This window comes from Vanessa cardui, chromosome 7 (genome assembly GCF_905220365.1).
Source record: "Vanessa cardui chromosome 7, ilVanCard2.1, whole genome shotgun sequence".
Classification (NCBI taxonomy): Eukaryota; Metazoa; Arthropoda; class Insecta; order Lepidoptera; family Nymphalidae; genus Vanessa; species Vanessa cardui.
In genome coordinates this window covers 10,460,033-10,477,044 of record NC_061129.1, presented here as the reverse complement: position 1 = coordinate 10,477,044, position 17,012 = coordinate 10,460,033, and the positions used below count along the sequence as shown (strand labels likewise).

General features: G+C 29.9%; 2 protein-coding genes across 6 annotated transcripts; one reads left to right on the top strand and one right to left on the bottom strand.

Annotated features, from left to right (window-relative positions):
* Positions 1-7,905: 7,905 nt before the first annotated feature.
* On the bottom strand, positions 7,906-15,276 carry LOC124530886 (solute carrier family 66 member 2). 5 transcript variants are annotated; one of them, XM_047105241.1, is made up of 6 exons: positions 14,863-15,272; positions 14,251-14,387; positions 13,671-13,796; positions 12,795-13,011; positions 11,543-11,675; positions 7,906-10,706 (listed from the first exon to the last, which is right to left on the bottom strand). In XM_047105241.1, exons 1-6 carry the CDS (start codon positions 15,063-15,065, stop codon positions 10,650-10,652), a joined length of 873 nt encoding a protein of 290 aa, XP_046961197.1. In that variant the 5' UTR covers positions 15,066-15,272; the 3' UTR covers positions 7,906-10,649. The 5 variants fall into 5 exon arrangements, 3 of the variants coding, with proteins under 3 accessions (XP_046961197.1, XP_046961198.1, XP_046961199.1); XM_047105242.1 differs by having other exon boundaries at positions 13,671-13,748; positions 14,863-15,271; XM_047105243.1 differs by lacking the exon at positions 13,671-13,796 and having other exon boundaries at positions 14,863-15,271.
* A 447-nt stretch (positions 15,277-15,723) lies between these two features.
* On the top strand, positions 15,724-16,992 carry LOC124530889 (mitochondrial import inner membrane translocase subunit Tim21). Its single transcript, XM_047105247.1, has 3 exons — positions 15,724-16,148; positions 16,333-16,515; positions 16,757-16,992. Exons 1-3 carry the CDS (start codon positions 15,810-15,812, stop codon positions 16,907-16,909), a joined length of 675 nt encoding a protein of 224 aa, XP_046961203.1. The 5' UTR covers positions 15,724-15,809; the 3' UTR covers positions 16,910-16,992.
* The last annotated feature ends 20 nt before the right edge of the window (positions 16,993-17,012 follow it).

Sequence of the window (17,012 nt, the reverse complement as noted above, 5' to 3'; positions counted from 1 at the left end):
AAAGGTGAGTGAGCCAGTGTAACTACAAGCACAAGGGACGTACAATCTTATCTTCCCAAGGCTGGTGGCGCATTGGCGATGAAAGGAATGGTTAATGTTTCTCACAGCACCGTTGTCTATGGACGGTGATGACCAATTACCATCAGGTAGCCCAAATCCGGTCAACCAATAGCATAAAAAAACGCTGAACATGAACTACATAATGTCAAAACGTCAAATATTACACTACAGACTAAACTTATCTAATTTTGATCAGATAATGATTTGTTGTTTGTTTTAAATACATAACTCAATAAATTATTAGATATGTTAGTAACAGTTCATTATTTACTCAAATTTAATAATTTACCTTGAACAAAATTAATATTTAAAATCTTTACATAAGGATAAATATGTTTACAGAGTCGTGAGTTAAAAAAATACCTTCTTATTTTAAATGTTTATCATTAATGATAGAGAGAATATCAACAAACAATTAGTAAGGCCGTTTTGGTATATTGAATAATTATAAAGTCACATTAGTAGCTTAATAAACAGTTATTGTTGATATTAACATGGCATTGAAGGTCAGAATGTGAACGTTAAGACATTCCATAGCCGGTCATCTCGGAGTACGAGCTTAGCTAACCTCGTAGCAGTTAAATGTTATACACTTCGTAATCTATCGCAGCTATTTATTTTTTCTTGCATTTTCTATGAACTTGCCAGTATATTGCTATTATAATAAAGACTTTATGGTCAAATCAGTAACTTTTTATGTATCGTTCTAGATTTAACGATTATTATCAAATGCTTCCGATAACGACCGAGACTGGCGGCTTATGGCTTATGTCGGTATATCCATTAGAATATTACTCAGGCTAAAGCTATTATCTGTGTGAGTAATAAAATTGTCTGCAACGAGCGTAGGTAGGGCAACACTGATAGTAGAAAGGTTTTTTCCAAATCCGTCTGATCAGTACGACCCACACATCAAATAATCTTCCGATAAACAGTAACATTTTGCATGGCTGAGATCAGATTGATTGGGAAGAGAACTAGTGTGGCTTTAGGCACAAAAGGTTGTAAGGAAATAGCAATATAAAGTAATCGCACCAATTATTTTGTCTTAGAAAAATACATCAATCTCATGCGAAGGTTATGGATTACTTATTTCTAGTCAAAAAGGAAAAGAAAAGAAGCCTTAGCCCAAAAGTGGGGCTTCACATGCTCTATTTTTTTAAATCTTACTTTGCATTTATATTATTAAATAATACCGACGATAGCTTCTGAGTAATTAACTAACTCGACACTTAGCCTGGAATTTAGCTAAGTGGTAAATGTAGGTAAGTTAATTTTGCAGCAAAAAGCTTAAAACTATTCAAGGGTGTGGCACGAATCAAACAATACATATAAAACCTTTAAGAAAACAGTTCTGAACTTTTCGTAATTTAAGTGCATTTATCGTGAGCATTGAAGTCAGTTAATTTGTTTTTAAACGATATATTTCCATTTTAGTAAAGATGCTAAGAAAGCTATTTGTCCGTGTTAAAGCAATTTCAGTTACCTTATTAGCTAAGTTTTTTTGGCAAGATCATTCTGCACTTATAATAGCGAAAGCATAAAACGATATTGCATTTTGTAATTAAGAAAATTACTTAGGAAACAAGCAGAAAGATCGATCGGTCTGTACCTACTGCGCTAATTCATCTTGCTGAAGAAACAACGTATTTTCTTCTCATATGTTTATTAAAATTACACATATGAGAAGAACCTGACCTATAATTATTTATAATTTTATTTATTCCAGCACCTCTAATAAAATTACGTGAATATGATACGCCTTAAAAAAACGAGCTAAAACTCACTGAACGCTTCACGTATTTGGAAACGTGTAATCTAAAAGTACGACATTTTTATTTAAATGTATTAATAATTATATTAATTTTGATAAGAATTACAACAATGTGTCAAATAATAATTTGACCTGGAGTTATCAGGAAATGGGTGAACGTCAGAAGCGAGCGTTAATGTTAATCGCTTGTATACGTCATAGGGAAATAAAACGAAAGCCATGAGATGCAAACATTGATGACGGTTTTATAAATATTTTTTCTTATTGTCGCAGAAAATCTTAACAAGATAAAATTTTAACTACCTAAATTGCTGCAGCCGTATTGAATCAATGGGTAAGCATATGTTGAAAAAAAAATACATTTAGCGCATAATAAAATCATTACTTAAGGAAAATACAGCAATCTAATACGATGAAAAAAAATAGATAATTTTTATTAGTCTATAATTTTTTTTTATTTAGCACACGGACTATCATTTTATACGTATGTACTTTACCATCGAGAATATATCCTTAATACTACAATCAAAAGTCTTTTATAAAAGATTCGAAAGAGGAAAAATTGCGTGCCGCTGTAAATGAACATATTAATATCACAAAGGGTCTAAAGGCAAAAGAAGGTAATACGATATTTCTTCTAGCGCAACTATGTTGATTGATTGAAAGGTTGATATTGTTCCACGTGAATATTACCTCGAACTAAGGCCGCTCGTTAATTAACATATATATTGACCGGTTAATTACCAGTTGAGGAAGGGTAAACAAAAACGCAATCACTTTTTAATATATAAAATGTCAACACTCATATATGATATAATACAATGTAAATACGCACACGACAGGGTATCTCATTATAATAATCAAATTTAATACATAGCTACAGTTATTATAAAAGGTCGTAATACGAATTTTCTTACATTTTATTAATATAGTATTCATATTACTTATTTCGTTGTTTCCATGGTAACTGATGTATATATTACTTTTGAAGGACTATAACGACTTTTTTGTTTTATGTTAAATTCAAATATGTTATGCACATAGTAACATACATAGTAGTACCGCTATAATAAGTATAATCTTGTACAGCAAATATTTATTTAAATAAAAATAGCTTGCTTATGCAATCGTGATTTTAGAATACTAATAAATCCATTGCATTTTAGATTATTTGTAGAATATACAAAAAGCTTAAGCTTACTTGGTGGTAGGGCTTGGTGCTAGCTCGTCTGGACAGGTACCACCCACTCATCAGATATTCTAACGCCAAATAACAGTACCTACTCAGTATTGTTGTATTCCGGTTTGAAGGGTGAGTGAGCCAGTGTAACTACAGGCACAAGGTATATAACATCTTAGTTCCCAAGGTTGGTGGAACATTGACGATGTAAAGAATAGTTGATATTTCTTACAGCGTCATTGTTTATGGGTGATGGTGACCACTTACCATCAGGTGGCCCATATGCTCGTCCGCCAACCCATTCCATAAAAAAGCTGCATACCCATGCAGCTTTTTTAAATCTATTCACTTTTAAACGACTTCTTAAAAGCGAAGTTTATCTGTTACCTCCGTATTTATATCTGTATGTGGCTTAAAAACTTTAGTTGCGATTTTAATGCTATGAAAATTGCTTGCGATTCTTGAGTGCTTTCAGATTACAATTGTAGACATAAAAGTAAAACTCCATTTTATATATATCTTTTTTAATTATTAAGTATATATTTCGTATAATATACAAAAAAAAAATATTATTAAATCAATCAATTATTTTAGAGATGTTAAAATAGCGTGAAATATAATAGCGTTTTTATCGATGTTCATAAAATACATTTTAAACGTTTTCTGGAAATAAAAAGTACCGTTTACCTATATATTTTTAATAAAACTAATTGAGTGCAGTTCCTGTTATTTGCCACGTCGACTCATTTTTTATCGATTAACCCAGTGGTTTTGTCCATTAAATATAATTGAACAGCATTGTTTGCATAATGAAAACTTATAAAATAAACAAAGTAACCAAGAGGAAGAGGGCAGACTATAGGTATGCGTTCTTTCGATAGTCGTTTAAAATTCTAGTAGAGCAGTGAATAAGTACACAAAAATCGACTCGTAAGAACCCGCTATAAGAGCAACGTAGGTATGTAATAATAAAATGTTTCGTAGTATAAAGTCTCTTGAAAGACGATGGAACGAAATAACGAACATGCTTAATGCATTTCTCCAGAATTTTGTAATATGTGAAACATTTCTTTCTTTATTATTCTCTCTCTTCAGTCTCTGAAAAATAAGACTGTAAAAGTAGGGATTACTTGACTGAATTTTTTCGTAAAATTAAGTAGGTACTAGTCAAAATTGTTGATATTTTAGTAGTTTATTTTTGATGACAACAAGTTATGGCAATAATCCGAGTACTACTACGCCCTGGATTGGCACTAGATGATGGAACTTTTCACCGATCAATAACATATACAAGATTTTTTTTATTGGAATGTTTGTTTTTTAAAAATCTTATTTTTAATTTACGTAGGTTACACACAATTTATTAGTCCCTATGACAATATTGTTTTTTTATTTATTAATGTATTTTTTATATAATGCATAAATTACTAAATTAATTTTGATATGTACTAGTTTTTGTTGGTAAATTATATTTATACTTAAACATACCTATACATAATACAATTAAAAGCATATGTATGGTTTTACGGTACATATACTAAAATACATACTTTTTTTCTCTTTTGTCCCGGCTAATCTCTGGAATGGTTGGACCCATTTTGACGGGATTTTCACTGGCACAAATCTGATGTAAGATGAGTAACTTAAGGTACAACAACAATTATTTTGTTTAATTTAACTCGCACGAAGTTACGGGCACAGCTAGTAATATTGTAAATAATTTATTATTATAAAGACGATAACTAATTACCTAGTATAATGGTCATAGCTAACTAGGTTATTAGTTTATAGATTTAATACCAATTTATTTATTAGATGATAAGAATCAACGAAACTTCACCTTACAGAAACATATAGCTAAACGCACCGCACTACAAGAAGCCTGTCATTATTTTCTTATAAAAGGCAAACTAAATAAATGATAAATAAAGAAGGAATGTCTTCGATTGCTCTAGACCCTACTTTTAGGAGGGAAAACAGACAATAATATGTAAAACGAGTCACGCAAAAATGTAATAACCGATGTCTATCCGATTTCAGCTTTAGCATAGAAGTATCGGGTTTTATCTTGCCCTGTTATACGGCAGAATAAATATTATTTACTAAGCTCTTTTCTTTTTCTTTGCTCAGTTCTTGTTTGATACCGCTTTGTCCGAGTCCGTTTGGGTAGGTATCTCCCACTCACCACATATTCTACTGGCATACAACAACAACAACGTAAAATTTACTATTTTTGTGTTCCGGTTTGAAGAGAAAGTAAGTTAGTGCAATACAAATACTTATATTTCTTTCAATAGTGTAAATATGTTTTTAACTCTCAGAAAATGTTTGGATTGGGTGTAAATGCACCACTTCAAGTAAGAGATCATCATCGCCCATGGTCATTAGCACCGTGAGAAAGATAACTATTCAAAACGACAACAGTGCGCTACCAAACTTAAGAAATAACACAACAAAGAGTATTGTTGTTTCGCTGTATAACATGTGATGACTGAGTGCTACCCACACAGACAAGCTTTTATAAATCCTCCTCCCAAATAATTTTAAATGTCCTTGTCGTACCTTTCAGGTCTACGTCACAGTATAAATACATGTTATGTTACGGCAACAACACTGGCTTTATTTTAAGTCGTAACAATGAGTTAGCTATTTACTCGTCAAATTGGAAGTTTATTCATAAAATACCTACTTGAAATAACACTTTAAATATGTGCGCAGTGCGTCATACTTAATTCTACGAGAATAGCATTAACTTCAAGTTTCAATTGCATTTTATGTCTGTGTAACTGTCAAGAAGCAAACCAGTTACAGTAGAAGTGCATCTCTGCGGTCACCTTGAGTGAATGAGACTTCATTCTGCATTACATTCAACAAGCCTTTCAGCCTATCTCCACGAAATAGCCTTGTAGGTTGTTAAATTCTTTAGGCCATTAAACTACAACACGTAAGGCTAACCTTGTTTAATATAGGTAAATAAATGACGTAAATTTAAAATTTAGACAACTACTTGTATTTAAAAAGAAAACTTTTTTTTAAACCGTATTCTCAATCATAATATAAAACTTGACTATTGGTCACGATAGAAATATAGAATTATGTCGTCAACTAAAGTGGTTCAAGCTCATTTTGACTGACAGTTTTAAAATTCAGCTGAAGATCTCATGCCAAATAACAGTTCAGGTTAAAGAGAAGCTTGTATAATGTAAAAAATAAAGTGTCAATTATTGTAATCAATATATATTATGATTTTAAAGAGGGTTATTTATTAACGGAAATTGAAAATAATACTTAATTTATTTAAATCCATAGATAAAAATGCATTTTTTTAAACCTTTGTCTCGTGACACAAAAACATCCTGATTAGCCGGGTTTATGATGAACTCACTTGCTTGTTAACCTTGTTTGCCTACTATATGTACCACAGATTAAAATACAGGCAAGTGACGTCACCGACCCCATTGCTGCGCCATATTTTCCAAGTAGCGTTTTCGCGCGCTATTTAAATATGGAATTTATAATATGACATTTTTCGGCAAATATGTTCTACGAATAAAAAAATAACTTTCACTGGGTTTCACCTTACCTTCTACTAAATTATATAAAATGGATTTTTAAAACCAGTCAAATAGCTTATTATGTGCTATATAAATATACGCACTGTGCTGTACTATATACTGTATATTAGTAAATAATATATGAAATACATTAAATTGTTTTTGGGAAAAGAAAATTAAAATAAATATAATGTCAATATAAACATATGTATGTAATAATATGTTATTCAATGTACTTACTATTCATCTCCAAAGTCCATAACAAATTTGCAAGTGTTTATAAAGAAAGTAAATTGAATGCGTCTTTCATTCATGCTTGGTTTTCCGTTCAAGAAAGATAAAACCGAAAGAGGGATAGTCGATAGAGCGATACGACATTTCAAGACATAAAATTATTTATTTTTAAGCATAAATATTTAAAAAAAAAATATTCAATACGTATTTCATCGTCATTTTCTATTAAAAATATAATATTCAAAAATAGTTATTAAAATAATTTCGAATAGTATGTTCATCAAAATATCTTACGAATTTTTAAAAAGTATGATAACGAATGGGTAAAACAAACACGGTCGAAATGAATGAATAAAAAATACTAACGAGTAGTAAACAGTCATTAAAGTTAATTACCAAAATATTTTGTCTTCACATTTTATCTCTATGTCGTGATAACAAATCTTTATAAATAAATACGTTTTATATGAACATCGATTATCTTCACTACGATTGTATGAAGACTGTAAAGTAATAGAAATAACTAATTATGTAAATCATGAAACAATATTTATCTCTTGATTTTAAATTTTTGTGACGATTTAAAATAAGTAGTAATATTTAAATAAAGTAGATAGGTATATTTTTAATAGAGTATGTTTACTTATAAAGTGCAGTTATTAACGTATGAAAATATTTACTGACCTGTCGTCAAACCGTCGATAGATACTTGGGGGTGAAGTTGACACACGCGGTCAGCCACAGCGGAGGTCCCCGCACACTGACTACCTCACTTACGAGCCGCTAGAGGGAGTCTCTCTCCAGCCACCTCAGACCATCGATCCACCCTTCATCACCCCAACCCCAGACACTTCGCCGATCCTATTACTATAGGAATAAGAGCCATTTTACTCGACACACGAAACCTCGCGGATTCCCTAGCGACCCTTGCTGACGTAAAACGCGTTGAACGAAGCTCAGTGACGCTGATTGCTGAGCTTTTTGTTTTTATGCACTGCAATACAGGGTTATGTTGTAATACTCCACTTACATCATTTATATTTATTTCTTCAGTAGAATTTGCTATAGATAAGGTTATCGTAAGAGGGTAAATAAAAAGAAAATTAAACAAACAATGTAACTTTATTTCGTATAATAATTGATAATTTAATCACAACATTTTTCTAACGTTCGTTTCGTAATACATTATTTCATTATATGTATCTAAGGATAATTGACTGAAATGTCAATTTACGCGGGATATAGGCGAGTTTCGGAACGCCCAAATTAAATTGTAATTACAAATGAATATTGTTTATAATTTATTTTAATATTTCACATATCAAAATGTTATATTAAATTTGCATTTTCTAGTTCATTTCTTCGTAATTATAAATAATTACTATCAAAATTGTATAAATATAATTTTCAATGACATTTTAGCACGCACTTTATTTGATTACAAATAAAGTATTTTTCAGAGAATTTTAATGTTCTCAAAATCATAATTACGATTTGAAGGCTCGATTAAATGATCTCTACGGTTCTCGATGATGACGTGACGATTATACATCGGTCCCAACCTTTACATTACCTAAATGTATTTATGAAATTAATATGATATGTTCCATCGCGTAACGAATTCTCTCGATTTAAATATATCATTATATATTATAACATTAGAACAGTCATTTTTTGAAACTCCTTTACATTTTCTACTTGAACGATTAAGTAAAAATTTATGAGTTTTCATTTGTACACGAACCTAATAAATTATCATTATGTAATTACGATTGAAAAATAAAAGTTTTTTTTTATTATTATAATCGAAAAAAATATAATAAATAAATTTCAATATTTTAAAAATATCAACGAAGACTATCAAAATCGATATTTTGATTTCAATTATTCGGATTTCAATGGTATACACGAAGCAAGTAAAAGCATTAAAAAAAACATTCAAAGAAATTAAATGCCATGATGAAATGTAATTTTGTTGTGCTCTAGATATCAATAGTATAATATATAAAATACAACGATTATAATTTATAGTACAGAATAGAAAAAAATATACAAAGTAACGTCATGTTTACATTAAAAATTGTTACAAAATAACAACATGGAATAATCTATAAAATAGTTGCCATTACATATTTAAAAAACGTACTTATTTACAATACATATTAATTAAATATAAATTATCTTTGAAACGATTATCAGAATCGGCACAATTCCTATTACAAATGACAATTGAAGTATTCATGTAATAATAATATATTCCATTACCGTTAGATTAGCGTAGTATAATGAATAAACACAATGAAAATAAGCTCGAAAATCGATATAGAGCGTCTATAAAGAAAACAAATATACAAAATACAAAGCCATATAAATGTCAATCGATTTTCAAAATTTGACGACAGGGTCGTTCTAAAAAGAAAGAACCCTAATGTGTGGTCAATATCTTTATACTATATTACCATGAAGGTTAGTATCAGCCCTTTTGGCGAACCACACACAATTAAAAGGCAAACTCCTGATGTCTGTGTTGCCATAAAATATTTTTTAATAATAATGAATGTCGTATAAATGATAAAAATAGTGGGTATATCTTTTTATGAAATACAAATTATTGTAAAATAATACGTTGTTAATAATATTTAATACATATTTGTAACACAGGCACCGTACATTTGCCAATACTCATATTTATGTGGGTACGTATTATAATTTCGTTGAATATTTTCAAATGTGTTGTGCCAGCATAATGATAAATTAAAAATAAATTTGTACATACCGGTGACAACTATAACTAAAAATAATTATCACAAATAATACTTAAGAACACTAAAACAATATATTAAAAGTCTCTTATGCAATTTATCTAGCATCATGAAAAACAAATTATACATACTAAAATACCTAACAAGAAAAATGCCACAGATTCTAGTATAATATTTGGCAGAACAGTGTTGACCATTGACACTTTTAATTGTTCGTCACAAAAAAAAAATTACAAGGGTGATCGAATGTGTAATTGTTTAATCAACGTAATGAATATTGTAGGCACAATAATACTGCAATGTTATGGTTATAGGTGATTCCAGTATGAATAATTTAATACTTCAACTACTTAACATAATGTATCAAAACATAAAATTGCCCAACAACATTACTTTCATAATTTAAAAGCAAATTAAAAAAATATATCGTTTATTTATTTTTTTATACATTGTTAATTTTTTGACTAAGAAACAAACTTCTTATTTCAAAAGTTTGCCTAGTATTCCATCTCAACATAAGCAAACAATTTACGCGTAATGCGAATTTAAATTAACGCATCAATCATTGTACTCGAAATACTTTTATCACAATTTTAATAATGCATTTCACAGCGTCTTAAATTCTTAAAAACTAGTACAACAGCAAGATTTAAAGATTTCTTCTTCTAGTAATCGGATTCAAAGTGCGGTCCATCTAATACTTTTAGTGCAATAAAATGTCGACAGATTTTATTTTTAAGACCCAATTTTAATAGCAGAATATACATCTATTACATAGTGTCTTAGAGATAACGTTCTAAAGATAATTAAATTTATCTTCAATATATAGAAAAAAATTTAACTAAGAAAGCCCGTCAGCACCTTTGATGACTCGAATAGTCATTTCATTATACAAAAAAAAAAAGGATTTCAAATATACGTCAAAAGCACAATACTATAAAGTAACGTCGATTTATAATTTTAAAATGTACACAACGATAGTGTCCCGAGCAGAGCGTTCGTCATAATGTACGCGGACAGCGGGCAGGCACCGAGAGAGCGCGGAGGGCGCCGAGTGAGCGCTATAAGTCGGTCTCCGTCCACTGCTAGTCGCCGCGCCGCAGCCGCCGCGCCGCCGCCGTGTTGTGGCGGTACAGCCACACCTGCGCGCCCGCACCGTCACTCACACACGCTCCATCACACGCGGTAACCTACCGACGGTATCAGACTAGCTTCCGTCCGCGTGTGATAGGCTATGGTATAAAACTATAAACTATTTCTATTCCAAATGTAATTTAAATAGGTTCAGTAGTTTTACGAGAAAGTGTAAAAAATATTAGTTCATTCATCCTTGCAACATCATATATGTAATAGGATATTGGATGATCCGAAAATGTAGGAAATGGTATACGACATACGTTAGTTCGTAATATTTTTCGTTGAATCTACAATATCAAATCAAATCAAATATGCGTATTTCGATATTTGTTTATTACTATGTAGAATGTCATTTTTCGATTCCGATTTTTAATTTATAAATATTTTTTAGTATTTAAATGCATTAAACGTAACAATCAATATTATTATAAAATGAGCGATGCCTCCCAACATACGATACAGAGTAATTTGCTAACCTACAAAGGTCAACGACACATTTACGTCCTTATCAAACCAATAACATTTAAATATATTTTTATATACAGTAACTTGACCTGTTTACATGTAATAATTATTACTGTATAGTTTATTTCAGTCAGTTATTGGTAGTTTGTCGTTTTTTACATTTTAAAAAACGAAAAATATGTTGACGGATTCAAATTACGAAAACTATACTATACTAGCAAAAGTGATATATAAACTTTAAATATATATAAATATTTATGTAGTAATAAAAAAAATGTCGTAATCTATTTTTTTCGAACAAACCTAGGTACGACCATTTGTTACATATTAAAATAATAAATGCATGTATTTGTTTGTAATAAAAATATTCACTTACTTGGAAGAGTATAACAATATCTAGGAGTACTTGGAGGGCCCCACACACCCAGAACTGTGTTGGAGCCTCTCTAATAACGAAATAGGCAGTCTTGAATAAGTCTCCACAGGTCCACATTATCACCATACTCACGCTGGAAATTATTAAAAAAAAAAACTTTTATATTTTATCTGTACTTAGGTCACGTGAATTTTTACTGAAGAATATGAATGTTGATTACGTCTCGTGCTACCAGGCTACACGTTTCATATGAGATATATATGTCTCCACCAATGTATAGAGTTATAGACCCACTACAATTAATAATCAATATTTAAGTGAAGCTTGTGTATGTAAAATTATATATTATTATTTTTGTTACGAGCATTTAACACAGATTTTAATTTATTACAAAATCTTAAGCCTTACCAAGTTGGTATCCGTATTTATAAATCAGAAAATAAAACATATTTTTTTCTAATAACAAATAAAAAGGCCTGCTTGAAATAAGTTATTTTGTAAATCAGATCGCTCTATTATGACTAAATCGATCAACCGATCGTTTAGATGCAATGACATAAGTTACTCTGAAAACTGTTATTAGAAATCTGACTTTCGTGTATTAATTGGAGTTTATAACTCATTATGTGGTATGTGATAAAAGAAACATAGTGCACGTTTGGGCTGAAATTCTGACACATGTGTAACTAATCCTGATTAGCGAAGATGTAAATAGTAGTTAATATATTAACCGTTACAGAAGCAGAGCCTAGTAATGGGACAATTACGGACTCTTACTAGACTAGACTATGAGTTTAGAGCCTGTACCAATAGCTGGATTACAGATCATCAAACCATATATTTAAATAGAATATGTATATTAATAACAGATCATATTTTACCAATACTTAATATTTCCACTTTAATTTAAACTTCAAACTTTCAGCGTATCTACAGGCAGACGCATTGGCTAATTACGAAATAGTTTAAATTTTCCACATTCTATAGACGATGCCCACTTATTATCTGGTGACCTATTTGCCATTTCGGAAAAGACCTTCACCGATATAAAGGCGAAAAAAAAACTCGAAGTACCTAATAAATGGCATATAAAAGTCAATGACGTAAGTTTGACAAAAAACGATATACATATAGTATTTTATATTTTATGCGGAATTAGGACGCGTTCAAAATTAAATACATACATAATATGTATCAACAGTTTTGAATAATTAATTGCGAATTGAATGATAATTATACGTGTTTTTATTACCTCATTCCCTCTGTACTTTTGTTCTGATGATTTTTCGCTATTTGGGGCGCGCCGAGCATAGCCTCAGTGAATACAGCGAGGAAGCCAATTAGCTCAACAAATGGCGAGAACTCAATTAGCAGATATGTCAAAGCTGCCCCTAGCACTGAGAACACTAGCATACAATCGACGTAGCTTTGGAAATCCGTCCACGCCCAGAAATACTTTCTGTCCATATCTGTAAGAAAATTGATAATCATTATTTTATACAATAATTTTCACCAACATACACAATAGTTTTAAACAGATAATAGTCTATTATATTAATATTTAGAACTTGGAGATTATTTTTGACGAGTTAAATTATAAATGTGCAAATTAAATTATAATAATTTAATTGGCAATTGTAATAGTAGGAAGTATCATTGAATTTGACATTTATAGATAAGATATCAAAAATACCAGTGACCCGGTCATTGCTCCTTGAGTTGTGATAATTACTAGAACAATTATCTCATACCAATGATTACACATAGAACATCATGCTGTTAGTAAAAAATATAAGATGATTAAAAAAGTGTTAATAAACATATCATTAATATGAATTAATTTTAATAAAAGGCATACAAATCTTAATAAAGTATTTCCATTTGACATTCGCACACAATGTATAATTAAATAGGAACCAATTCAACGGACACAAGAAAAAAAATAAAACTGCATTGCCCTCATAATTCTCATGATGATAATGCACCACAACAACCAAAAATGCTATGAAAATAAGCCCAAAGTAGATAACATGACTGTTGTAACTGCAACAAAAAATTATGATAAATGAAATAAAAGTGTGAAATAAATTGCTAAAACATTACAGATGTAATACAATATATTACTCACCGTAAAAGCGATGCGGTTTCTCGCCACCTACTATGCCGCTACGCTGTCCCAACCAGTGTGCCGTTTCGTCTGGCTGAGCTGAGCCATTTACACAACATAACAGTATATATAACATGAATATTGCACCTAATGTCACCAATCACACCATCCACCAAATAAAACATAAAATAATATTAACAAATAACAAAGAAATGAAATGTGCATATAAATTAATGGTTAAAAGATAAAGTTCAGAAAAAAAAAGTAAAGTTTAAAAAAAAAAAATTGCAGAAAAAAAAGAACTAAAGAAATAATAAATACAGAAAAAAAAGTTTTTTTGCTTAAATATATTAAAATATTGATAGAATTAATTAACAATAATTAATTAGATTATTTATAGAATTCAATTTTTGTATGTTATTCAATATCCGCAACCAATAAGAGATGGTTAGACATTCTATAGGCTTAATATCTTTATATACAACTAAAATAAATGCCATACTTTCGATAGTATGAGAAACAAGAAATTATATAGCAACCGGTATTTACTTCCCAAAACAGTATATAACACTCATGCATTATATATTGTTGCTTATCTTACCTGTGAAAATTCTTTCCCTCGCTCTAATGATTTGGTTCTTTTTCCTCACAGTCACACAGAGGTGGATCATTGCAAACATTGTTGCATTCATTACAATACTTTGTATTAATAGTGGCAACTCATAGCGTTTGCCAAACCTAAAATTATTGTCACTAGATACATTTAGCATTAAGAACATCATAATAAAATGTCAACAGAACAAAGAAAGACTCTTGTTATTTATAAATAAATGACACTAAGGACCCACAATTCAAAATAAATATATTTTTCAATAGCAAAGATATACTTATTGTACTATCAAATATATAACAATTTTGCCTTGAATATTTTGTTTACTTTATAATATTTTTATACATAGATATAGAGGCATAATCACAATGGTTGATCATAATGCTTTATAATAATTACTTTGTCATTATTTTCCTACAAAATTAAATATTTACATAAGCTGTTCAGAAAGCAAATAATCATCATAGTAAAATCTTTTGTTCTTTGTATATAGACACATACATATACATTATAGAAATATATGATAGGTAAAAGAACTATAGAAGTTTCTAATAATTCATTTTAATTTCCCGTCATAACAGATTTATTAAAATAATTACTCACCAAAATAATATACGTAAGGTATTTGCTATCAATAGAGTCAAGCAAACATAAAGAGAAAAACCTTCGGCATCTTGCGTCTTTTTAATTTGCCTATATTGAGGAATGTAAGGTGCCACACCACCCACAATCATTGCAGAAGCTGCGCCCCAACCCACTAAATGTCCCACGGTCAGCCCCAACTCATCAGATATTATCCAATCCATTATGATATAAGTATTTTCCTTACTTAATTTAGAATTTAATAGTGTGGGCTTTGTTTATGCTATAGACCCAAAAGAAACATTTTTTCCATTCATATCCAATATTAAATTTAAACACGCACTTTATCCATATTAAATTAATTTCGAACAAGATTAGCCTACGAATTATGATTGAAGAATGACAAAACTGACAATGACAACGATGAAATAGTCAAGTCCAAGTGTCAACTTTTGATTTCAATTGACAATTGTAGAGTACAGAGTATTTTATAGAGTTACCGATTTCATCTTTATTTCTAGAAGACACCATAAAGATCTGCATTAAAAAGTAATTTCTTCACTCATCAATTCCAATGTAATAAACGCTAGTACATTATATCATAAATGTTCGATATTACTATTTTTAGTTCGATACTTTTTCAAATGACTCTGTTAAAGATTGGTATACTTCACATTCATATTTAGATATTTTTTCAATAATGTAATTATATAAATATCACTTTTCGATAATATATATATCCCTTATTTTTTTTTCATTTTACTATTTTATTTAAAAAAATATTATCAAGTCACGGTAACTTTTACTTACAATAGAAATTTGTTTTGGTTACTGAATAAACATCATAACTCATCAGCTGATAACTAATGTCACTTGTATTGATATTCATTAGATTAATTTGACATTTGCCAAAATATTCTTACCGGTTGGAATATTCCACGAATTTTTAATTTACTTTAGTTAAAATTATGAATTTTCTTTCGAGGGTAGGGCCAGTTATACGCGCCAATAGAACTGTAGAATTTATACCAGCAGCTATAGGATTATCTAAATTTAGATTTGTTCGATTTTACGCGACAGAAAAAGAAAAGGGGTTAACTCAAAGTCAAGAGAGAGCTGATGTATCAACAGATGTACGACCACTTGGAGAGAAAATTAAAGAGACAACAAAAACTGTTTCTTATACTGGTATCATTTTAATCGGCGTCGGAGTGACTGGAGTTATATTTTACTATGTATTCCGAGAATTATTCTCAAGCAATAGTCCAAATAGCATTTATTCAGTAGCTCTGGAGAAGTGTAAAAATGTAAGTACATATATTTTTATTCATTATTATACATAAGATCAATAAAGAAATAAAAACATAATGAACAGATGAAAGGGAAATTGTGTGATATCTTTTCTACTGCTTGTTTTTCAATTTAATAAAAAGTCAGGTTAAAAAGGAAGTTTCTTTTGATTCTAAATATGTTTATAAATTTTCATTCCAGGATCCCAGAATAGAAGAAGCACTCGGTTCGCCTATAAAGGGTTATGGTGAAGAAACTAGTAGGAGACGAAGAACACATGTCAGTCATGCTATATATGAGAAAGATGGCATCAAGCATATGAGGATGCGGTTCTACATAAAAGGAATAAGAAACAAAGGAGTTGTTGAATTAGATATGAAGCAGGTGGGTTATTGGAATGGTTAACTTTATGATCAAATATAAATGAAACATATTTTTGTTTTACATGTCATTCAAATTACAAGAAGCAATTTAGATACAATTCCTAATTAATCTATTAGGTAATTCAAATGCTAATTGTATGTTAGTTTTTGATATACAACATTTTACAACATTAATATTGTTGTACATAAATATTTTAATAATTTGTATAGCTATGAATAAAAAGTGCTTTTAAATTTTTCAGAATGAATATGGAAATTATCTATGTAGATATTTACTGGTCCAACTTGATGACTACAGTGGGAAAACCTTCGTTATAGAAGATAATCGTGCAGAGTTAGATCAAGTAAAATCAGAATTTGGAAGTGTTCTACCAACATTAAATCTTACACAATAATCGTAAGGTTTACTGCAGTGTAGATAAAATGTGTATTTTTTAAGTTATACATATTATGTAAATAAAATAAACCAATGATTGTGCTTGTGTTATTTTAATTAAA

What these genes read in the sequence shown, in the direction of transcription:
- LOC124530886 (XM_047105241.1), bottom strand. Translation starts at nt 15,065, where the DNA reads ATGGATTGGATAATATCTGATGAGTTGGGGCTGACCGTGGGACATTTA. An exon ending in AAAAGTACAGAGGGAATGAG is followed by an intron (nt 11,676 to 12,794) that starts GTAATAAAAACA and finishes AATAATTTCCAG; the next exon opens with CGTGAGTATGGTGATAATGT. An exon ending in ATATTGTTATACTCTTCCAA is followed by an intron (nt 10,707 to 11,542) that starts GTAAGTGAATAT and finishes GCGGGCGCGCAG; the next exon opens with GTGTGGCTGTACCGCCACAA.
- LOC124530889 (XM_047105247.1), top strand. Translation starts at nt 15,810, where the DNA reads ATGAATTTTCTTTCGAGGGTAGGGCCAGTTATACGCGCCAATAGAACT. An exon ending in CTCTGGAGAAGTGTAAAAAT is followed by an intron (nt 16,149 to 16,332) that starts GTAAGTACATAT and finishes TTTTCATTCCAG; the next exon opens with GATCCCAGAATAGAAGAAGC. An exon ending in TTGAATTAGATATGAAGCAG is followed by an intron (nt 16,516 to 16,756) that starts GTGGGTTATTGG and finishes TAAATTTTTCAG; the next exon opens with AATGAATATGGAAATTATCT.